The sequence below is a fragment of the Podarcis gaigeae genome (assembly GCF_964106915.1).
Source record: "Podarcis gaigeae genome assembly, chromosome: 12".
NCBI classification, from domain to species: domain Eukaryota; kingdom Metazoa; phylum Chordata; class Lepidosauria; order Squamata; family Lacertidae; genus Podarcis; species Podarcis gaigeae.
Genome location: NC_139688.1, coordinates 25786479 through 25810476, shown reverse-complemented (window position 1 = coordinate 25810476; position 23998 = coordinate 25786479). Strand labels below are relative to the sequence as shown.

The following is a 23998-nucleotide window of genomic DNA, read 5'->3' as shown; positions in this document are numbered from 1 at the left end:
TGCCATCCTTCCCCAGAAGTTTCAACCTCCGATTAGACTGGGTTTTAATGCTGCCGATACACTTGCTTCTTTGTGTTGACCTTTAAAGCCCTCGGCCCAGTATACCTGAAGGAGCGTCTCCACCCCCATTGTTTTACCCAGTCACTGAGGTCCAGTGCCAAGGGCCTTCTGGTGGTTCCCTCACTGCGAGAAGCAAAGCTACAGGGAACTAGGCAGAGGGCCTTCTTGGTAGTGGCACTCACCCTGTGGAACGCCCTCCCATCAAATGACAGAGATAAACAACTACCTGACATTTAGAAGACAGCCCTGTTCAGGGAAGTTTTTAATGTGTGACATTTTCATGTATTTTTAATCTTTGTTGGAAGCCGCCCAGAGTGGCTGGGGAACCCCAGCCAGATGGGCAGGGTACAAATTATTATTATTATTATTATTATTATTATTATTATTATTATTATTATTTCGTTCTGGTTGTTGTTGCACTAGGATTTCACACGGTTGCTTTACAAGGCAGGCTGCAAATCGATATATTCAATCAGTCAATCAGAATACTTTCATTATCCCGGTCCCGGCTACAGACTTACTAAGCTTGGGTACAGGCTGTGTATCCCAAAACTGGTATTTACGTTTGCTCGCCTCGTCAATGTTCTTTGCTGGGCCCTGACATGCTGACAGGAGCTCCATGGCTCTCTGAATATCTTGCAGTTTCTGCATTGGAATGGCTGGATTCTGCAGGGAGAGAGAAAGAGAGAGAGAGAGATATGCAGAGTCAATTAGGGTGCATCCTGATGGGAATATTGCATTAGTTTTCCTGATTAAAATGCTAGGACTACTGCCCTGTGTTCCAAGGTCCCGATCTCACTGCACACTACCTGTTGTGCTATGGAACTGTGGCTTCCTGACCGATATATCATGCTGAATTTCACTCGCACCAGTAGGTGTGGTGTGACACAACAACAACTGCCATTGGGCAATGTCACTACCCCTCCACCCTTTACACACATGTGTGTGTTTCTCTTTGCCCGTGATAACAACAGGGAACAACAATATATGCCGGGATAGAGCTCCAAATTTCATCACTTCTCTCCTGTGATTTTCTAGGTTCAAGGGGACTACAAATGGATCCCCCACCCCACCCCTTGGAATCAAACAAGAGGAAATGAGTAGTAAACACATGCTATGTTGCCTTAGCTTTCCGGAAATGGCTTTTAGGATTGTGTGAAAGCTCAAATATGTTGCAGGAATTAACAGTTTTTGTCACATGGTAACTTTTATTATATATGAATGAATTAATGCCATATATTGCACTTGCTCTCGTCTAGGTAATTTCTAACACTGCCTGCAGGTTCCCCATCCAGGAATGGCTGGCCTGTCTTGAAATTATTCTCCTCTTTCACTAATGTCTGGAACACTCTGGAGCAGAGATGGCCAGTGGGGTGTCCTCCAGATGCGGTCAGACCTCAGCTCCTATCAGCTCCACAGTCATGGCCAATGGTCAGAGATGATGGGAGCTGTGGTCCAGCAACATCGGTGGGTGGGGGTACTCCATTGGCCACCCCTGCTCTAGAGATGCATTGGGTTCGATCCAGATTTATGATAAGACTTTTCCTAGTATCACAGAAAGAGTGGGGGTGGTGGTGGGGGAGTGGTTTTGACCAATGTAATCTTCCCCCAGAAGCCCCATGGAAAGCTGCTCTGGAGGGTCAGATAATGCCTTGGAGCACCAGGCAAGGTGGGCTTGGGGGATGTTTGGTTGGCTGCTGTGACAGGATAAATGTAAAGATAAAGGACCCCTGGATGGTTAAGTCCAGTCAAAGGCGACTATGGGGTTGTGCACTCATTTGCTTTCAGGCTGAAGGAGCTGGTGTTTGTCCACAGACAGCTTTCTGGGTCATGTGGCCAGCAGGACTAAACTGCTTCTGGTGCAACGGAACAACATGACGGAAACCAAAGCGCACGGAAACGCTGTTTACCTTCCCACTGCAGCGGTACCTCTTTATATATTTGCACTGATGTGCTTTCGAACTACTAGGTTGGCAGGAGCTGGGACAGTTCACTCCACAGTTTCTGCTTTCTTTTAAACAAACTTGCCAAGCCTTTCTATTTTTGAAATTTTCAGCTCTTTTTCTTTGCATCTACATTTGCCCTAAAGAGATGTTTGCAATACAAATATTGCAGCACTGGGTTTACAATACAAAAACTGGGCGCAGGAGCATTTTATCACCTCCCAACCTCCTGCTTTCCAGCCGCTGACCAAAGCAAATAAAGGTCAAATGGAAAGACAAAGTAAATGTAAAAACAGATGTCAAAAACTCTCTTCAGTTTGGGCTTATTAAATTTATATGACTTCTCATGACAAAAAAAAGACCTAAAGTGATTTACAACCAGGATAAAAATACACAAGCATATTAATACTGTAATATAAACTGATTTATGAGAAGTAGTGATGGCTACCACCTTGAATGGCTTTAAACGAGGAATAATAATAAAAAAGGTAATGGTAATGGTAAAGGAGCCCTGGATGGTTAAGTCCAGTCAAAGGTGACTATAGGGTTGCGGCGCTCATCTCGCTTTCAGGCCGAGGGAGCCGGGGTTTGTCAGTAGACAGCTTTCCGGGTCATGTGGCCAGCAGGACTAAACCGCTTCTGGTGCAACAGAACACCGTGATGGAAACCAGAGCACTCGGAAACGCCATTTAACTTCCCACTGCCGCAGCAATATCTGTTTATCTACTTGCACTGGTATGCTTTCGAACTGCTAGGTTGGCAGGAGCTGGGACAGGGCAACAGGAGCTCACCCCGTTGTGGGGATTTGAACCGCTGACCTTCCAATCGGCAAGCCTAAGAGGTTCAGTGGTTTAGACCACAGCATTACCTGCGCCCCAATAATAATAATATGCCGCCCATATCTTATTTCTCAATACCATATTATTTAAAAAGAACCATTTGAAACCAAACACCATTATGCAAAAGGCATCAAACGAAGACAGCAATCTAAAACCGGCAGCTAAACATAGTATAAAAAGCAAATACGAATAACCCAACAAATCCAATTTGGCTCCCCAATGTTTTTTTTAAAAATGTCAACATTCAAATGTCACTATAAGCCAGGGTTGCTGGGCTCATTGTGGTTCACTGTGAATAAGTAATCTTTTGGTGCATAATGTTATAGAAATATATGGCACGACCACACCTGGAATGCTGTGTACAGTCCCCTCCCTCACTTCAAGGAGGACATTGCAGAGCCACAACTGGCCAACTCAAGGGCTATGGTTTCAACTCAATCATGCAATGATGCTGAAGCACTCGCAGTGGACCACCAGCTCATGAGCCACCAACTAGGATGGCTCACTGAACTTAGTCCACTAGCACTTGGTCTTCCATCTCATACCTCTCAGGTGAAGCCCCAAAGCAGGTGAGTTGGGACTTGGTACCCACTTACAACATACCTCAAAATGTAGTGCTGCCTCTAAAAATCTGAATCCCCCCCCCCAACCCTGAACTATTCTGTTCTGCAGGCTTTAAACCAGGCATGGCCAAACTCGGCCCTCCAGATGTTCTGAGACTACAATTTCCAACATCCATGACCACTGGTCCAGTTAGCCAGGGATGATGGGAGTTGTAGTCCCAAAACATCTGGAGAGCCAAGTTTGGCCATGCCTGATTGAAACCATATGGAACAAAAACTGTTGCACTTGTCTGCTTGTACATGACCTACCACACTCCGGAGCTAGTTAAAAGTTAAATTGTAATCATATGAGAAGCCCTCAAAATGATGCCCGGGAAAAGAGAGACTTCCAGGTTTCAGGAAACCTCTGTGATGAAAATTGTAACGTGAAACAGTCCAATAATGATGGCCTTTTATTTGTCAACTACTGGAATAATAAGGGAAAAGACAAGATAAGTCACTTTTCTTTTCTTTTTTTTAAACGCTTTAAATAGTGATTCCCACACTTTTTCAATTCACAGAGCACCTGGACTTTGAGGTGCTCTCAGCAGGAAACTTCAGCTCTGAGATGTTGGCTGTCATCTTTGCCATCAATACAGGTGTTTAGCCTGAATGAAATAGAATTAAATACTTTGAAGAGCTGATTACAGAAACATCGGGCTGTTGGCACAACAACTCCTACAGATGGAATTAGCTGAAACCTGGTCAGATGGATGGTTTTTATGTAAGAGATTGCAAGACAATTAAAAAAAAAATCCTAGCCACTAACTTAACCCTCCTCCCCCCCAATTTGGGAAAAGTCTACCGTTACTCCGTTTCCCAGTTAACAATTGTGCTACCACATTCTGTAGCAGCTTGCAGATTTCTTAGCTGTTTTTAAAGGCGGCCCCACAGACAATGCATTGTAGCACAGGTAACTGAAGTCAGGTGATCATCCCCATCTAGGTTTTTTTTTTAAAAAAGTGATATTTATTAAAATTTTAAAGGTTACAAAAAGAAGAAAGAGAAAACACCAAATTAAGCAAAAACAAGACAACACATCACAATAAGGAAAAAAAACAAAAAACAGAAAAATAGAAACAATTAAAAAACACATCGGACCTTCCCATAACTTATCTTTCATTTACTTGTTTCCTTGACCTCCTCACACCTCCCTTTTTTGTATTCCAGTTCGGTTAGCTATTTCAGCAAATCCTTTCCATCTTTCCCAGTTTTTGTCCTATAATTTATCTTAATATAATGTAACTTTACATTCCCTCCTTTCACCAATTAACAATATTTTTACTTAATCCTTTATAACATTTCTGCTAAAACCACATAACTTCATTCCAACATCCTTCTAACACCCATCTAGGTATTTTAACCACAAAAACGTTAAGTTTGGGAACCACTGCTTTAAATGAACTTGTTTCTTAAACTATTGCCCCGACTGACTTACGAATACACTTTATGGGTAACAGATTAACTCAAACATCCTCTTTGCCAGCCTTGTTTGTTTTCTCTGCTGTTTTCCAATATCATATAATAGGTTGAAACTTTGTTAATCTATCTTAAAATACAATTTAGGAAAGAAATAGGGGTGTAAGCACAGGCTCATTTCCTTCACCTGCCTGAGAAAGGGAACTGCACCAGGTGAGGTAGAGGTTTCAGATGCTGTGTTATCGTTTTAAAAATACAAGAGATCAAACCCACATTTGAATAACCACCGACAAATCCCTCTACACCAAGAACCAGATATTCAGCCACCTCTTTTGCCAAGTGGTTTCTATACACACAGCAGCTGGAAAATATCCTGCAGCACTCATGGGAATCAACGCCACCCGAAAGTGATCTGGGGGCGCGCTGGATCAGACATCACTTCATCTGCATGACGGCAATCTTCGGAAAGGAAGTTGTATGTAAACAGCAGAACCTGACCCAAATCTTAAGCAGACTAGCCACTGAAAGTTTCTTTTGATTAGGTGCATCTAAGCATCAGAAGGAGGGCGGAGCCACTATGCTAGCTGTGTGGCAGGTGGGTCGCAGTTGCTTACTGGGAGGGAGGTGGGAAGGTGCAAGGGAGCAGGGCTGGGGGTGTGTGGTCAGCGCAGTGCAAATGCACTGGCAGGAGCACCATATTGGCCCTGCTGGTGCATTTGCAACATGGTGAGCTCTCTGCCTTTTCCCGCTCCCTGTAAGCAAATGCAACCCACCTGCCAGTAGCTCTGCCCCACCTACATCTGCCAAACATGGGACAGAAAGCCATGAATTTGAAATCCATACTGCATGACCAATCCACAGCACATAACCATAGCACAGAGGTTTTCAACCTTCTTGAGTCCATGGCTCTCTTGACCAAATACAGTGGTACCTCGGGCTAAGTACTTAATTTGTTCCGGAGGTCCGTTCTTAACCTGAAACTGTTCTTAACCTGAAGCACCACTTTAGCTAATGGGGCCTCCTGCTGCTGCCGCGCTGCCAGAACACGATTTCTGTTCTCATCCTGAAGCAAAAGTTTTTAACCCGAGGTACTATTTCTGGGTTAGCGGAGTCTGTAACCTGAAGCGTATGTAACCCGAGGTACCACTGTACATTCTTTCTGTGGCACCCCTATGGGGCTCAGGTGCCCAGTTATGTCACCCTTTGCCTGCAGAACTGGCAGCCTCTCACCCTTTTTCAAACACTCTCCCTTGTGGAGAGTTCCCTTAGCCTCCTCTCCTTGGGAGTCCTCTGGGTAGCCGCTGCTCCCACTCCTGGTCTCTGGGCTTCCCACCACCTGTCCCAAAGATAGGTGCCATTTGCCTGCAGAGCTGATAGCCAGGGCTGCTGCAACAAACAGCTGTGCAAACCTTTGGGAGGCAGAGATGTGAGCGGGCATCAGAGGAAGGAGGGAAAGAAAGAGGGACAGAGGCCAGTGTTGTCCACAGCACCCCTGACCATCATTCAAGGCACCCCAGGGCGCCACGGCACACTGGTTGAAAACCACTGCCATAGCACATCAAATATACCCAATCAACCATGGCATCCACAGGAGGATTTTGATGAGGCCTGTGTTCTGTCAGATTTGCCCGAGATACCAACCTGAGGTGGCACTTGTCTGAGGGGAAAACCAACCATAGAGGAAATGCACACGGAGGCGATGTACTGGCAATTGGAAAGCATTTACTTGGAGAAGAGGCTTTTGAGATTCAGGTGGAACTTACTTCCAAGGAAATCGGTTTAGAATCGCTGCCCTCAGAATAAAGTTGAGGCAACAGAAGGCAGCAACAGTAAACAGTTTCAGTCTGAAGCTTCAGAACTTACGACAAGCTGCAATCGTTTGTAAATGGAATAAAAATAACCTCAACCCGACGCTATGGAGAACACAATGGGTCACAGGCAGGCTTGAAGTTTGCTGACATACAAAGTAGTACTTGGTCTTTGTGATTTAGCAGAAAAACCTACAGGCCCTTTCTGTGTGGGTAGGTATGCAATTATATTTCTACAGCACTGCGGGAAGAGGTTTAACAACCTAGCAGTTGTTATGCTCAAGGCAATCTGGTGGGGTGCGCCAAGTGAGACAGAGAGTTGCTCAAAGAAATGGGTTCACGGAGGTTCTAAGAAATAGGTTCACAGAGGTTCTCGTATTTGAACTCTCTGTCACTCTGTCCTGTGGTATTCACTAGAAACCGCTATGACTAAGTGGTGTTATAAAGCACCTACCGTCTCATGCCCAGTGTTGCCAGGAATTCTAAGAAATCAAAATATCAGTGTTTTCGTAATCCCTGGTCAAAATCCAAGATAGCTTTGAAAGGTTCAGCCCACCATCGGTGATTCTGCATGGCATCCAATTACATCCAAACATAAGACAAAAGACTGCACCTTGGACCCATCGTGCAAAAATTTGGCTGTGATACCTTCACAGTTATTCAAATGCAAAGCAAGCAAATAACTTTCCAAAATACGCAGCGAGAGATACATGCAGAGAAGCAGCAGAACAAACACCAGGCAAAACCAGAAAGCAAGTAATTCAAAGTAATTTGTGCTGTAACTACACAAAACAACAACTGGATAAAATGCAGATTTGTGTCAAAGGCCTCCAACTATAATGGATGTTATAATCTTATATCCACTTTCCTTAGGAGTAAGGCGCTTTGAACTCATTGAGCCTTACTTCTGAGTAAACGCATACAGGATTGCACTGTTAGATGCTTTAAAAAAAGGGGGGGATCAAACCAGTGATTCTGAATGGTATCCAATTATATCCAAACATAAGACAAAAGACTGTACCTTGGACCCATCGTGCAAAAATTTGGCTGTGATACCTTAACAGTTATTCAAATGCAAAGCAAGCAAATAACTTACCAAAATTTGGAAAACTACTTAAAATACGTTTTGAAGATAGACTCGTAATTACAGTGCATCAAAATAAGACAAATTTAAATGAAGATTTCTTACATTTGGCACATATGAACCTTTCCGGGGGAGGAGTTCTACAAAATGGTTGGTAACAAGGGTAATGAATTTTAGGAGCCAAAAAGAGACGAGGGAAAGGTTCTAATTTTGGATTAACAGGATAGTAGAACCAGACACTTAGACCTCGAAAAGTCTATTAAAGTAGCTTTTTTTCTGTCGGACAGTCGCGTTTACCTGCAATTGTGACAAGCAGCCCATTCAGGGCACCCTTCACCTAGCACTGCCTATTACGATTCTCACACTATGCTACCAAAGTTAAAATGAAGCCCAGGCTCTCACTTTTGAAGGTTGCTGAATTTTAATCTCCTGGGAGTCAGATGCAGAGTCTGATTTGGTACCTCCGGAATTTGGCTTTTCCTTTTTTCGCTTCTGTTTCTTTTTCTTCTTTTTCGCTCCCAAGTCTCCTCCAGGACTTCTGTAAAGAAATTGAGAGTTGGAAAAAGATGACCCGGTGTTCTTTTTTAAAACGCATGCACCCCTCCAAAAATGTACCAAAAGTAACTCAGGGTGGTTCTTTTTGTCATATTCAAAAATATTCCCCAATTCTGCTACAGAAGGAAAAATAAAATTAAACCTTGGAAGAGAGGTGCATTCATGCAGTCTCTGTATTTAAAAGTGGAGCTAAATTACATCATCTTCCTCCCCAAAACAATTCCATCTCTCCCCCCCCCCCCCAATGCAACCCGCACATGGAAGTACCTTCTTTGTAGTGAATCATAATAGAATGAGGTTCTTTGGGAAGAAAAAAATGTAAGACTCGGCTATCTGAATTGCACTGCATACACTCCCAGCATCCAGCAGAACAGATCATATTTGAAAAATGATGATACCTGTATCCCTCACATGATATTATTTTCTGTATCAAGTTTATGTAGCCTCATCTGCTCTGGACTATTTTTACCACACCTCCACAGAATCACGAAACTGCTTTGTGGTCATCAGCGTATAATCTAATTTTAAAGTGTCAACCTAGGGGGAAATGTCTTCATTTAAATGTTCGCGTCACACCATGGAATGAAAGAGATATTGCAGTCGTCCCCTCCCTTGAAGCTTGAGATCAAAAGGGATTGTGTGCTCAGTACCTCAAAAGCAGGTGATTCTAAATACAGCAAGGAATTTGACATGATCACATCTTTTAAGCAGCATTATTCGCTTGCAAACCTTTCTCTGCACATTGGTGCATGCAAAAAACTGAAAAAGGAAATTTCCTGGTAGTTAACAGCAAAAGGCTTTCTGTGTTCTACATTTCTGGAAGATACCTGTTACTGTTATGCTTCCCAATTACTCACACACTATTAGCAAATCTATTTTGGTTTTCTACCAGTTTACTGCTATGGCTTCACCCCTCACAACAAATTCTGGGAAGTGGAGGGTAGGTTTCTTTGTTTTGTTTTGTGCAGTGGGTGGTGATGAAAATTTCCACTGGTGCTCCCTAACCCTAAACACAGAACTACAGTTAGGGTTCCTGCAGAATTAGAGGCCTCCTATTTCATTTTGGTGACGCTGTGGGTTAAATCACAGAGCCTAGGTCTTGCCGACCAGAAGGTTAGTGGTTCTAATCCCCGTGACGGGGTGAGCTCCCGTTGCTCGGTCCCTGCTCCTGCCAACCTAGCAGTTCAAAAGCACATCAAAGTGCAAGTAGATAAATAGGTCCCGCTCCGGTGGGAAGGTAAACGGCATTTCCATGCGCTGCTCTGGTTCACCAGAAGCGGCTGGCCACATGACCCGGAGGCTGTACGCCAGCTCCCTCGGCCAATAAAGCGAGATGAGTGCCGCAACCCCAGAGTCGGTCACGACTGGACATAATGGTCAGGGGTCCCTTTACCTTTACCTATTTCATTTTGAAAGTAAGCCCATTTTATCTGAAATTTCCATTAGCTAGGTAGGCCTACTATCTGGTTCCTTGAAGAATTTATGATGGAGCCTAGGAACCTAACCCTGCCCCGCAATCCTCTATCACAGTGTTGTCTTCCAAATGTTGTCAGACTATAACTACCACCATCTCTGAGTCATGTCTTCTCTGTAACATCCTCTGCTGTGAATTGGTTTCCTTTGAAACATATTGACTCTTCATATAGCCAGGGTGGTGCCCTTGAGATGTTGGTGGTCAGAGATTGAGCGAGTTTGGAGTCCAACGACATCTGGAGGCCACAGGTTCCCATTCTGATTTTATGGTTCCCCCTTTAAAACCAGGATGGAGAGCCTGTGATGTTGAGCTCAAACTCCCACCATCCTAGACCACTGCTGTGTTGACTGGCGCTGATGGGACTTGCATTTCTACGGTATCTGGAGGGCACCAAATCTACCCTTACAAAACCCTCAGCAGCAACTCAAAATATTCATACAATGAGCTAGTTCTTGCATCCAGTGTCAGATATATAAATGGCTCCTTAAACCAAGGTTGCAGTCACCAAAATGGAATGTCTGGTTGCCATTTTGGGGCCAGGCGGCTCTAAAGTCTTATATTCCAAATGATGGACTGGCTGTGATTGATTCTCAGTTAAACATCTGGCTAGTTCAGATGACAATCTTAAGTTAGAGTAAGAAGTTTGAGAACCTAAAGCAGAAAAGGCACTTTATCCGGGGATAAAGGTAAAGTAAAGGTAAAGGGATCCCTGACCATTAGGTCCAGTCGTGACCGACTCTGGGGTTGCAGCACTCATCTCGCTTTATTGGCCGAGGGAGCTGGCGTACAGCTTCCGGGTAATGTGGCCAGCATGACTAAGCCGCTTCTGGCGAACCAGAGCAGCGCACAGAAATGCTGATTACCTTCCCGCCAGAGCGGTACCTATTTATCTGCTTGCACTTTGACGTGCTTTCGAACTGCTAGGTTGGCAGGAGCAGGGACCAAACAATGGGAGCTCACCCCATTGCGGGGATTCGAACCTCTGACCTTCTCATCAGCAAGTCCTCTGGTTTAACCCACAGCGCCACCCGTGTCCCTTTATCCAGGGATAGTCCACATATATATTGGCCTATTCCTACAGGATATGGTATTTGTGTGTGAGAGCAGTCCAGATCCAATGATCCCCTGGCATGTACCTCCAGATGGTGGAGATGTCAGGTGCCATCCTGGCACCCAGGCACCTTCTCAGGTGCAAAATATGCCTGGCTAATTTTGAATACTGCATATTGCTAAACATGGTTTAATGCTACATGCATAAGCAAAGCTCATGGTCCCTTCTGCTTTGCCTGCTTGTTCACTCAGCACTAAATCACGGTTAGCATTAAATATGAACCAGCCCAATAATTTGTTCCTTTTCATGACATACAAGGTATACATTTTTCTGCATTTTGAGGAACGAGAGGCAATCAATTCCATTGTGCTTTTATTTACTGCATCCCATCGCTCATTAGTAATTGCTGATGTATTCCTGTCATTTGCTTATTTACTGAGGATGCATCACTATGCTCAACAAATTTCAACAAGTGAATGGTATGATTCACTGCCCCGTAACACTAGGCAATTGATAGAACATGGCACCTTGCTATATGCATACTGTAGAAGTGACAGAATCAACAGCCAGGATCCAAAGGAGCTGCAACATCAATTCCATGTGCCCATATAGTGGCTCTGGACTCCTATTGTGGCAAGTTGTTATCAAGCCCAGTGATTATGAACCTGCCTAATTCTCGTCCTTGGGCACAGGTGTGTATACGAGCTGGACTCAGAGCACAACTTTTGCCAACCTGATGCCGCAGCTGATGAGTTGCAGTACAAAACATCTGGACAGCATCAGGCTGGCAATAGCTGACCTAACCGCATGCAATTGTGTTGCACTTTAAGCAGGTCTGGGTTGGAGACTGCCCCAAACCCCATGCAATTAAAAAAAACACCACCTGAATCAGATTTGTTTTTAAATATTTGTGCAGTCGCCATAAGTGACAAGGAATTGCACAAGAAGTTGTAAGGAGGCTGGTAGAGGAAAGATGGTACACTGTGTCTCTCCTCTGTGTCCAGCACAAAAACAAAGTGAACTGGGTTTTTTGGGGGGTGGGGTGGGGAGGTTAGTAGCTTTTAACAACTTATTTACAAGGCAGACAAAGTGTTCATAACTACTGCTTGCAGCCTACTTGCACATTCATTTCAGCAGTGAAATTTTCACTCCAACCAATACACTTTGCACCTTCTGTTTGCAGAGAGGAAAATAGGGGTTGAAAACCTGATTTGTCTTCATGACAAAAAGAAAGCAGCAGCTATGTCATAGTCCCTTGCGTTAAATTAGGATGCGTGAACAAGGCTGCCTTAAAAAAATGTATCTGAAGAAGTGTGCATGCACACGAAAGCTCATACCAATAACAAACTTAGTTGGTCTCCAAGGTCCTACTGAAAGGAATTTTTTATTTTATTTTTTTAAATAAGAATGAAAAGAGAGGGGGGCGTATTTTAACGCAACCTAATTCTGATCAGGGGTACAGACATGAGTCTGGCCCTCAGAACTTTGCACACCGATTATTTCAAACACCCCAGGGGAGAAACTGCCAGCAGCAATTTAATTACAAACTAATGCTGATTTTTTTAAAAAGCAGACCTATAGAGAGGCAGGGAAATAGCCAGAGGCAACTCCAATAGTTACGGTAGAGTCAGCCTTCCTAGATGAGCTTTATAAATAAATTAAAAAGCAAGAATTTTCACAAGCCCTTACATACATACACATTCCTTTTTAAAAGGAAGATGAGACTTTATTCTCTGAGGGAATGTTCCCTCCAATTATTAGGTAAAGCAACCTAACTTGGCTTCTATAAATTATTTTTCACCTAGCGAAACTGATCTGCAGTTTTGTTGATGTGAAAATTTGCCTATTTTTGCTGTCTTCCATCTGTCAAGGGCCTATGTGTATTGCCTAAGGATGGAGACAAATCTAGGTAACAGCTGGATTTTGTATTTTCAGAACTGGGACATTAACTATTGTATGTTTCTTCCCAATACAACTTGAAACCTGTAACGCACCAAACAAGAGCCTCTTCTGAATGTCTGCTACCTCCTCCCACATTCCATCTTAAGACTGTGACTAAATGCAGATTCTACCCACAGCTCCTGCATCAGCCAACTCCCCCCACAATCGTGTACCATCTCGCCTGGTGAACACGAAAGCTCACACACCATTTTGTAATGTTTCGGTCGACCTCACAAAGACATTGTCCTAATATGGATTTTGAGATACTGTCATTAGTTATTTGGAGCACACCTATGGTCCAAAAGAAGCATACTGTAGTTCAAATGCCTGTATGCTTCCGCGGGTTGTTGACTGATCACCTGGAAGCAATTTTTCCTTACCACCGACAACCAGGCTAGTGGCTATTTACAAGCCTCCTCAGGTCTAGACTGCCTGGCCTCTCTTACTACTGGCATTGGGCTCCTTCATCTGAATTACACCCATAGAAACCTCAGGTCAATAAGCTGTGCTGCCATCTACACACAGGGAGAACCGCCTTATGGGAAATATTAAGCCAAATACTTTGATTACAAGAAGAAGCCTTTGAGTGGGGCCTTTTTAGAGTGCCATACGTGGGTGGCGCTGTGGGCTAAACAACAGAGCCTAGGACTTGCCGATCAGAAGGTCGGCGGTTCGAATCCCCGTGACGGGGTGAGCTCCCGTTGCTCGGTCCTTGCTCCTGCCAACCTAGCACTTCGAAAGCATGCCAAAAAGTGCAAGTAGATAAATAGGTACCGCTCTGGCGGGAAGGTAAACAGCGTTTCCATGCGCTGCTCTGGTTCACCAGAAGCGGCTTAGTCATGCTGGCCAGATGACCTGGAAGCTGTACGCCGGCTCCCTCGGCCAATAAAGCGAGATGAGCGTCGCAACCCCAGAGTTGGCCACGACTGGACCTAATGGTCAGGGGTCCCTTTACCTTTACCTCAGTATTACAGCACACATTTCACATCTAGACGTTACTGGATTAAGTCCTCTACATCTTGATTTAAAAGTACTGTTCCCTGTGGCAGCAGTCAATATTCAGCTAAGTGGATTTATGGCCTGACTCTGTCTGTATAAGGCAGCTTCGTGTAGATGTCAGGCACTGGTGGTGTAACCTCAGGATCCCAAGCCCATCCAGTTCCTTATTTGGATGGACTTCAGCTGACCCAGGGGCCTTGTGCATTTCAGGTGATTTAGCACAAAGTTTAAGCAACTGCATTTCAAGGAAATTGCGAAGCAAAGCAGAGAAGATTCAATGAAGAGAAAAGCTGGGGGAAACTTTGAAGAGATGTTTGGCCCATGGGCCTTAGGTTGCCTACCTCTGCTCTAATTAGTTCTTGTTATCTCAGCAGCATAGTGCAAATTGAATGATACAGCTGGAGTCTATGGAGAGCTGAAATTACCCTTTAAAGAGGATACACACAGCATACTTGTAAAATGTTTGCAAAGACAGTGGTTACCTAGCAGGTCCCAGGCTTTCAAGACACCAGTGAGCTTCAGAAATCCTTTAACCAAAATGAATAAGGAGCCTAGGGGAATCATCATCCATTACAGTTTTATTTATTTAACTAAATTTACAACAGTTCTATCTAATCTCCAAAGCTGTTTAAAGAATAAAAACAAAACAGGCATTACTGATGCCAAGAGGCAATCTTAAAACAGAACCAAAACCAAACAAGCAAGATCAAAAAAAGGAAGCCAAATAGCCACAGAATCCATCAATTCTCAAATCTGCCTCTTCACACAAGCCAGGTGTGCCATGCTTCTGAAGTCCAGCTGGTCAGTCCAGCTACCTTTTGACCAGGCAACGTCCAGTGTCATGATGTCCAGTGACTGGCATGGGGTTGTGGCTTGACCAAAATGGGTCTGCCATGCCAAATGGGGAGGTGTAGAAGCCGTAATGAGACCCACAAGCCAGAGGTTTCCTCGCTGTCCTAGGATATTACTTCCAATTAACAGAGGTCTTGCTACCAAAGTGCTTGTGGAGCAAAAATATTCCTCCATTGCCAGATGTTATGGGGCCAAATGCACCTCCTTGAAGCAAGGCATTCCAGAGTTTGGGGGCAGATACTGAAAAGGCCCTGCTCCAAGTAGATGCTGATATTAACATCCACAGAAGATGGTATTATCTGAAGCAGGACTTTGCTGACAGATCTTAAAGTGGATGGGGAGAGAGTTGTGTGGGAAAATACACCCAGGACATTTTAGCAATAAATGTGAGAGTGACAAACATACTTGTAATCGGGGTGTACTAGATCTGCAGGTCACCAAGTGTCTACTCAGTGGGCACACCCCAAGTTTGTCTTGTATAATCTATGCATTGGCCAGAAGGATGCAGAAGGCACCTGCTAAGATGATTCGATACACCTCTAAGCATCATCTAATACTTTTGCTTCTGCCACAACTTAACTTCTTCTTTCAACAGCAAAGCACATTTATTCCCTTGGCAAACATTTTACGTCTGCTGAGCAACAAGACAATCTTGTTTTCCAGCCCTCCAGCTTTATTTGTGTAGTTGCCTTTAATTTTAGACAATTTATCTGAGTTAGGAAAATCTGAATGCCTCTCTTTCAAACACTAGAAGCTTTTAAAAATAAATAAAAAGAAACCAACATATCTGAGAAAAAGAAGGGGAAAGTGTAAGAAGTGATTTCCCTTAAAGCCCATGAATCATACTTCTCATTTGCGAGATACAGGGTTAAATAGTTTTGGGTTGCAAAAGGGCTTTCCCCTGATGAGGTCAAACTGAAATGAGGTGTTTCCCATTATATACTAGACACAACCTGGGTCCAGTGGTTGGGCACATGCTGCCAAGTTCAGTCCCTGCCTTCTCCAAACACAGCTGAAAAAGACTCCTGTGTAAAACCCTAGAGCAGAGGTGGGGAACCTTTTTCAGTGGGCAAGTTTCTGCACATTCACACAGCCCTCTCTATTCATCCAAACAGCAGGAAATATTAGCAAGGACACATTATTATTATTATTATTATTATTATTATTATTATTCTACCATCCTTCATCTGAAGACACCTCCTGAGCGGTTCACAACAGAAAAATGCAAAATAAGAATACAACATATCAGCCAGGCAAAAAAAAAGCCACAATCAAGGACAGCACATATCAGGACTGGTGAGGGGTGTGGCTAGAGAGGCTGTGTGGCCTGGGGAGAGGCCACAGAGAGAGTTCTGGCACCCAGTCTGAGGTTCCTCATACCTGCCCTAAATAGTCACTGTTTATTACTTTTGGAAATCCTAAGATGAACCAAGGTACGAGGCACCTTCCGATGTTCTAATGTCAATACCACAAGATGCAGTGATGGCCACCCAATTGGATGGCTTTGTAAGTTCAGACAAATTTATGGAGGATCAATGGCTACTAGCCATGACGGAGGCCATGATCTGCCCTCTATGGCCAGAGGTTCTCTGCTTCTGAACACCAGATGCTGGAAACTACAGGAGGGAAGAGTGTTCTTGTCCTACTTGCAGATTTCATACAGGCATCTATCAGGCTGGCCACTGTGAAAAGAGGATGTTGGGCTAGCTGGACCACTGGTCTGATCCAGCAGGCCAAATTAGACACAGCAAGAATCCTAATTTGGCACGTGGACCAGAGGCTCCCCCACTTCCGCTTTAGTTGTTGCTTCTTGTGGCACCAATGTCAGAACATAAGAAGATGCACCAGCCATAACTATCTGCCCTACACCTAGGCATCATGTATGAAGGCAGGGTTTGCAGGTGCCACCAAAAAGCTCACTGGCAGTGCCTGCAAACCCACTGTTGCACACAGTTTGAAAGCAGCGCCAATGAGCTGACCAGTAGCTCCTGCAGATCCCTGTGACTTTGCCAGCATAGCCTAATTTCCTTTTCCCGGGCTCAAAGGGTTTGATCATGAAGGTGAGGGTCTGGCTGACCCATGATCTAAAGACAAAGCTCCTTCTTCATCTAACAGATCAACCCTAAACAGGCAGATATCCTCTATATAGAAGATAAGCTGCATCCTAACTGTGTTTTCTGCCCTTTCAAAGACCTCCTAGGTGCTGAATTTAGTGAAACCTGCATTTCTGGTGGTGCAAGTTATGCTATGCTCTGTGAGCGAGACCAGGGAACAGAGGAAATTAGAAGGCAGTGTAACTTTGTTTATCTCTCTACGTATCTCCAACATGCCCCTTCCATACCCTTTAAATGCCCCTTTTTGGTCCTGGACCTGTGCAGCTTCCACTGGCTTAATTTCCATGAGCTGTCCCTCAGCCGGCCTAAGTAGAAACATCAGGAAAAGTTATTTATGCCAGCTTAAGTTCAGCCAGTGGTAGGAGGAGATGGGACAAGATTATATTGCACATCCTAAGCTCTCCCAACCTGCATAGCTGGAAGGAAGGATTGCATCCTAAGTCTGACTATCAGATTCAGGAGAGTCTGCACAGCAACACAAGCGAATTGGTCAGTTAGCACCCAACACATTTCCCATGATAGGTAGTTACTAACCTGGGAAAACAACTACTTTTCCCCTCATTGATTTTTCTAGTTGGAACCACTCAGCTTGCTGAATGTACAGTGGTACCTCAGGTTACAGACGCTTCAGGTTACAGACTCAGCTAACCCTGAAATAGTACCTCGGGTTAAGAACTTTGCTTCAGGATAAGAACAGAAATCGCGCAGCGGCAGTGGGAGGCCCCATTAGCTAAAGTGGTACCTCAGGTTAAGAACAGTTTCAGGTTAAGAACGGATCTCCAGAACAAATTAAGTACTTAACTCGAGGTACCACTGTATATGTATGCATAGCAGGTACATTTGCAAAAAGAAAATATCACTGAAGCAGAAATCTCCCTAGGTGGCTTACATCTGACTGCAAGTTCAGCCCTCCCGAGCCCTTTCACCTTAAATGAGGGCTTGATTAGTGAATCAACCATAATATTAAAAAGCACTCTGTGCATGCTCAATGTGTTTACCGGCTTTTACCTCTATCTGCATCAGAGCTGAGCTGCGGCTTTCAGAACCAACCACACACTGCATATAACTCTTTGATACAAGTTTTCTCCTCCAAACCCTATTTATTATAGATTACAGTTTTTTTCTGGCTAGAGAAGTCACACATTCTTTGCTTTACCTGCAAGAAAGACTTTGAGGGATGGGGGATGTCAGCAGGGCTACAGATAACCCACTGCAACCTAATTTCCATGGGGGTGATGGAGTGGACCACATCCCTGGGTTCTGCATCAATCCATCAGAGACTGGTACCACTCCCAGACACTTTAGCGGTGCAAACAGCCCTTCCTTCTCCCGGGGTGGGGGGCGCAAGCGAGGGACCATATCCTTGCGGCCGGATTTAGCTCTGTGTGTATGTAGGTGTGTGTGATAAAAGGGCCAACTCGATCTGCACTGAGGGATGTTGACGGCGCCCTTCTGAACGGCAGACAAACGGCTGCAAAACACGAGAGACTGTCCACAAAGGAAGCACGCGGGAAGGTGGGGGAAGAGAAAGAAGCAACCGCGGAAGGGGGGCGGCTGCTGCGGCGGCGAGTGCAGAGGGCGGCCAGGCCACCTTCCCAAGCAGACTCCCTTGCTCGCCAGCTGCAGCAAATGCCAGGCCAAGGGCCGGGCGAGGGAGGCGTCGGGTCCGCGTGGAGGGACCCCGGCTTGCACACTGCCTCCTCCGCGGCCACCCGGCAGCTGCAGCAGGAGCAGCAGCCGCTGGGCCCCGCGCCCCTCCGCCCGCCCAAGGCGCGCAGGGGAGCGGCTCGCTCTGCCTTCCCACCTCACACAAAAGCGGCGGCCGAGCCCAAGGCGGCCGCTTGCACCCGCGTGGCCTGCGCGCTGCCTCCCGCCTGGGCCGCCGCCGCCGCCGCCTTCCCCGGGCCACGCCGCGCGCCGCCAATGCCGCAGGGAGCCGTCGGCGGAGCTGGCCGCCCACCCACCCGCCAGGCCGGGCCCACCCGGGCTCCGGCGCCGCTGCAGGCGAGGCGAGCGCAGCTGCGCCGGGCTGGGCAGAGGAGGGTGGCGTCCCTACCCTTTGGAGTGCTCCGTCTCCTCTTCATTGTCGCCGTCGATGCCGCAGGTGTCCTGGTCGTCCAGCTCGAGGCTCTGCTGGCTGGCGGCGGACTCGCTGTCCTCCGCCATCACGGGGGGAAGGTGGGGGGGGAGGGAGGGAGGAGGGACTCGCCGGCACAAGCCTATGAAAGGCAACCAGCTTGGGCGCGCAAGGCGGCGGCGGCGGCGGCGGCGGCCGGAGGAGCTCCCCCTAGCTGTGGGCCTCCCCCCGTCGCTGCTCCGCCTTCGCTCGTCGCCAGACGCAGCCCGGGGAGCGAGACGCCCCCTCGCCGGGAGGCCGCCCCAGCTGACCAGGTGAAACACCGGGGAGGCGCTCCCTGCTCTCCATCCCCCGGGCTCAGGATTGCAAGGCTGGCTCGAGCGCAGTCGACTCAACCGCTCCTGAAGTTTGCTAAACCTGCACCAATTTGTAGTGTTAACGGGCACGTGCGTTTTAAGACTGCTGGCTTTGCTTATACGTTAATAAATGTTATATTCGCAATCGGCTCCGTCTTCTCATTCATCAAATATATATATCTGATGAATATATATATATATATATATATATATATATATATATGCTTTCGTAGATTTTCACGGGTACAGGAATGCAGGTTTTGGTGTCCTCGGGTGTCTTCCCGTGTAAAAGTTGGGGTGTCTAGGCGACGTTTCGACGAGGTCTCACTCGTCATCTTCAGGCTGGTGCTTTCGGCTTCTTGTTACTGGAACAGAGCGGGATCTCAATGTTTGAGTTCCTATAAATACTGTAGAGGGGGTGTGGTGTCTAGCCTCCAATGTTCTGGGCAGAGAGGAAGTTCCCAGGCTAGTGTGCCTTTTCTTCTTTTGTTCCTTAATTACTTGAGAGATACCTTGAGTGATTTCTTGAGTGATATCCTGAGTACCACTTAGGTGGGTCATTAGGTGTGGATTAGTTGCTAAAGTCTTTGTGTCTTGACCTCTTGAACTTTGTGAAGAGTTTTCCTGAGAAGATGGATGTATTGCACTTAGTTGTGCTTTGGCTTGGCTTCGTGTATAGGGGCGAGCTGTGGTTTTGTGGCTTGTGTCAGCCAGATCTGTGTAGGGATTGCAGGGGGGTGCAGCATCCGGAGGTGCCACCATGGATTGGCTACTGGATGGTGTCAGTAATTCATCTGTGGAGAGGGTCTGGGTTTGGGTCTGGTGTGGTTGATTGGTGTTGGCGTTCTGTGTGCCTCTGGATCTGGTGTCAGTTTTTGTGGAGAGGGCTAATTTCCAGATGTCTGGCAAGCGGGATGTGTCGTCACGCTTGTTCATGTTGTGAGGGTGTTTCTCTATCTCGATGGCTTCCATGATTATTCTCTTGTGGTGATGTTCCGTGTTAAAGAGCAATTTGGAATCTGCAAAATTAATTTCGTGTCCTGTTTCTTTCATGTGTTGGAAAAGAGAGGAAGTTTTTTCTTCTTTTTTGACGGCATTCTTGTGTTCTGCGATACGTGCATTTATTCGTCTGTTTGTTTGTCCAATGTACGTGGCTGGGCAGACTTTGCAGGGTATTTCATAGATCCCTTGACGACACCTTTGTAATTTGGCCACACGGGAAGGAAAAACTGGATAGCTTCCTCACACATCTCAACAACTTACACCCCAAAATACAATTCACTATGGAAATAGAAGCCAACAACCAACTTCCCTTCCTTGACGTCCTAATCTACAAAAAACCTGATGGCTCCCTAGGACACACTATCTACCAGAAAAAAACACACACCAACCGCTACTTACATGCACAATCACACCACCACCCTGCACAAATAAACTCCGTAGCCAAGACTCTCATCTCCAGAACCAAACGCCTGGCTGACAAAGACCACTTGACAACTGAGTTACAGAATCTCTCAAATGTGTTAATTGCCAATGGATACCAGCAAAACAGGATTACGAAGCTAATCCAAAAGGAAACACCCCCCAAAAACCAAGACACAGAAGAAAACAATGGCATGGCCCTCCTTCCTTATATCAAGGGCACTACAGATAAAATTAGCAAAATCCTCCATAAACACAATATCAAAACAGCCTTTTGCACCAACCAAAAAATAGCCAATATCCTCAGAAACCCCAAGGATAAAATCCAGTTGGAAAACCAAGGGATCTATGAAATACCCTGCAAAGTCTGCCCAGCCACGTACATTGGACAAACAAACAGACGAATAAATGCACGTATCGCAGAACACAAGAATGCCGTCAAAAAAGAAGAAAAAACTTCCTCTCTTTTCCAACACATGAAAGAAACAGGACACGAAATTAATTTTGCAGATTCCAAATTGCTCTTTAACACGGAACATCACCACAAGAGAATAATCATGGAAGCCATCGAGATAGAGAAACACCCTCACAACATGAACAAGCGTGACGACACATCCCGCTTGCCAGACATCTGGAAATTAGCCCTCTCCACAAAAACTGACACCAGATCCAGAGGCACACAGAACGCCAACACCAATCAACCACACCAGACCCAAACCCAGACCCTCTCCACAGATGAATTACTGACACCATCCAGTAGCCAATCCATGGTGGCACCTCCGGATGCTGCACCCCCCTGCAATCCCTACACAGATCTGGCTGACACAAGCCACAAAACCACAGCTCGCCCCTATACACGAAGCCAAGCCAAAGCACAACTAAGTGCAATACATCCATCTTCTCAGGAAAACTCTTCACAAAGTTCAAGAGGTCAAGACACAAAGACTTTAGCAACTAATCCACACCTAATGACCCACCTAAGTGGTACTCAGGATATCACTCAAGAAATCACTCAAGGTATCTCTCAAGTAATTAAGGAACAAAAGAAGAAAAGGCACACTAGCCTGGGAACTTCCTCTCTGCCCAGAACATTGGAGGCTAGACACCACACCCCCTCTACAGTATTTATAGGAACTCAAACATTGAGATCCCGCTCTGTTCCAGTAACAAGAAGCCGAAAGCACCAGCCTGAAGATGACGAGTGAGACCTCGTCGAAACGTCGCCTAGACACCCCAACTTTTACACGGGAAGACACCCGAGGACACCAAAACCTGCATATATATATATATATATATATATATATATATATATATATATGATGAATGAGAAGACAGAGCCTATACAATATACAAATTTGTGCAGGCTATATATATATCTAAAAGCCTGCACAAATTTGTATATTTTTAACGTGGAATTTTATTACGTAGATGCGTTTTAAAACTGCTGGTTGCATTTTAATAAATTTTATGGCAACTTGTTTTTAATGTGTGGGTTTACCGGGGTTAAATGAATATTCCTTATTGTTTTATGTAAATAGGTCAGAGGCACAATTAAAAAACATTCTAAAAGTGGGGAGGATGAATAATGTACATTGTTTCCTTTGGAGCTATGCATGCCTGTGTGGCAGCACCTCTTCAAGCAGAGGTGTTTCCCTGTTTTCTCAAAGTGTTGGTGCTGATTTTTAAAACCCTAAACGGCCTCAGTTCCCTGTATACCTGAAGGACTGTCTCCACCTCCATCATGCAGCCCAGACACTGAGCTCCACCTCTGAGGGCCTTCTGGTGGTTCCCTCGCTGCAAGAAGTGAAGTTACAGGGAACCAGGCAGAGGGCCTTCTTGGTGGTGGCACCCTCCCTGTGAAACGCCCTCCTTTCAGATATCAAGGAAATAAACAACTATCTGACTTCCAGAAGACATATGAAGGCAGCCCTGTATAGGTAAGTTTTAATGTTTGTTGTTGTTGTTTTTCCTGTGTTTTTGTTGGCAACCCAGTCAGATGGGCAGAGTATGAGAAATAAATTTATATTAACATTACCCATGGTTTTTATGTTGGGGAAAGTCCTGTGCAGGCACCCATTGCATGGGTGGTGGTGTCCCCAACCCTGAGCTCTGTATGGTTAACAGATGGGGCTTCATGTGGCCATCTGCATGTGTACTGGATCCACTGCATTGGGGCCAAAACATTCCATCCATTGTGTGAAATTAAACCCACATTTAAATTAAACCCTCTGTAGCCAAAGGATGGGACGCAGGTGGCGCTGTGGGTTAAAGCCTCAGCGCCTAGGACTTGCCGATCGAAAGGTCGGCGGTTCGAATCCCTGCGGCGGGGTGCGCTCCCGCTGCTCGGTCCCAGCGCCTGCCAACCTAGCAGTTCGAAAGCACCTCCGGGTGCAAGTAGCTAAATAGGGACCGCTTACCAGCGGGAAGGTAAACGGCGTTTCCGTGTGCGGCTCTGGCTTGCCAGAGCAGCGATGTCACGCTGGCCACGTGACCCGGAAGTGTCTCCGGACAGCGCTGGCCCCTGGCCTCTTGAGTGAGATGGGCGCACAACCCCAGAGTCTGTCAAGACTGGCCCGTACGGGCAGGGGTACCTTTACCTTTACCTTTTAGCCAAAGGATGCACACGTTCTTTAAATAAGCCTGTTATACTAAAAAGCAGTGTGCCCACTGTTTACGTAAGGGAGTGAGGAACCTATGGTCCTCCAGATGTTGGTGAACTTCAATTCTCATCAGCCCCAGCCAGCATGGCCGATAGGGATATAATTTGTAGTTCCAGCAACATTTGGAAGGGCACTACCTCCCCACTGTTGGCTTACATGAATAGAAGTTTTAGAGGAAATTCACAAGGACGAGGCTGGACTAAGAAGAGCCACTAAGCAAAAGCCTATCAAATTCCAGCATCTTGTCCCCCCCCCCCAGTGGAAAGCCACAAGCAGGAAGTGAGTGCCCTGGTTCTCTCCGACTGCTGCTATTCAGCAGCTATTCAGAGGCACCTGGACCTGGAGGTAACATAATACAGCTACTGTGACCAGCATCCATTGATAGCCAATGGATTTACCCAATCTGCTTTTAAAGCCACATAAGTTGGCCATCAACACACATTGTGGTAGCAAATTACAACATTTAACTGTGGAGTGGCTAGCCAGATCCATTCTACCTCTCCCCAACCGCCCACACGATTGACTGTTTTTTTCTCCTCTAGCAGCTAGCCAGTAATCTGCCCCTGTTTCACATACCCTACTTAAGTGCACACCTACAAAGACTATTAGGTTAGTGGGCACACGGAACAGGGCCTTCTCAGCAGTGGCCCTACAATTACGGCACTCAATTCTGCACAAAGTTAGGCAGGGCCCATTCCTTAACAAATTAAAAAGGGTGTGAAGACCTACCTTCTGACTGTTG

The 23998-nt window shown here is 45.8% G+C and overlaps 1 protein-coding gene across 4 annotated transcripts in view; it reads right to left on the bottom strand.

Annotated features, from left to right (window-relative positions):
- Positions 1 to 18988, bottom strand: part of NMT2 (N-myristoyltransferase 2) — a 33674-nt gene extending 14686 nt beyond the window's left edge. The window contains exons 1-3 of one of the 4 annotated variants that reach the window (XM_083705023.1): positions 18798 to 18988; positions 8158 to 8293; positions 582 to 726 (exon numbers count right to left, since the gene is read on the bottom strand). In XM_083705023.1, coding sequence (XP_083561149.1) covers positions 582 to 726; positions 8158 to 8293; positions 18798 to 18907 — 391 coding nt within the window. In that variant the 5' untranslated portion in view covers positions 18908 to 18988. The remainder of the gene's footprint in view (positions 1 to 581; positions 727 to 8157; positions 8294 to 18797) is intronic. The other 3 variants (XM_083705024.1, XM_083705025.1, XM_083705026.1) reach the window with 3 other exon arrangements.
- Between the last annotated feature and the right edge of the window lie 5010 nt (positions 18989 to 23998).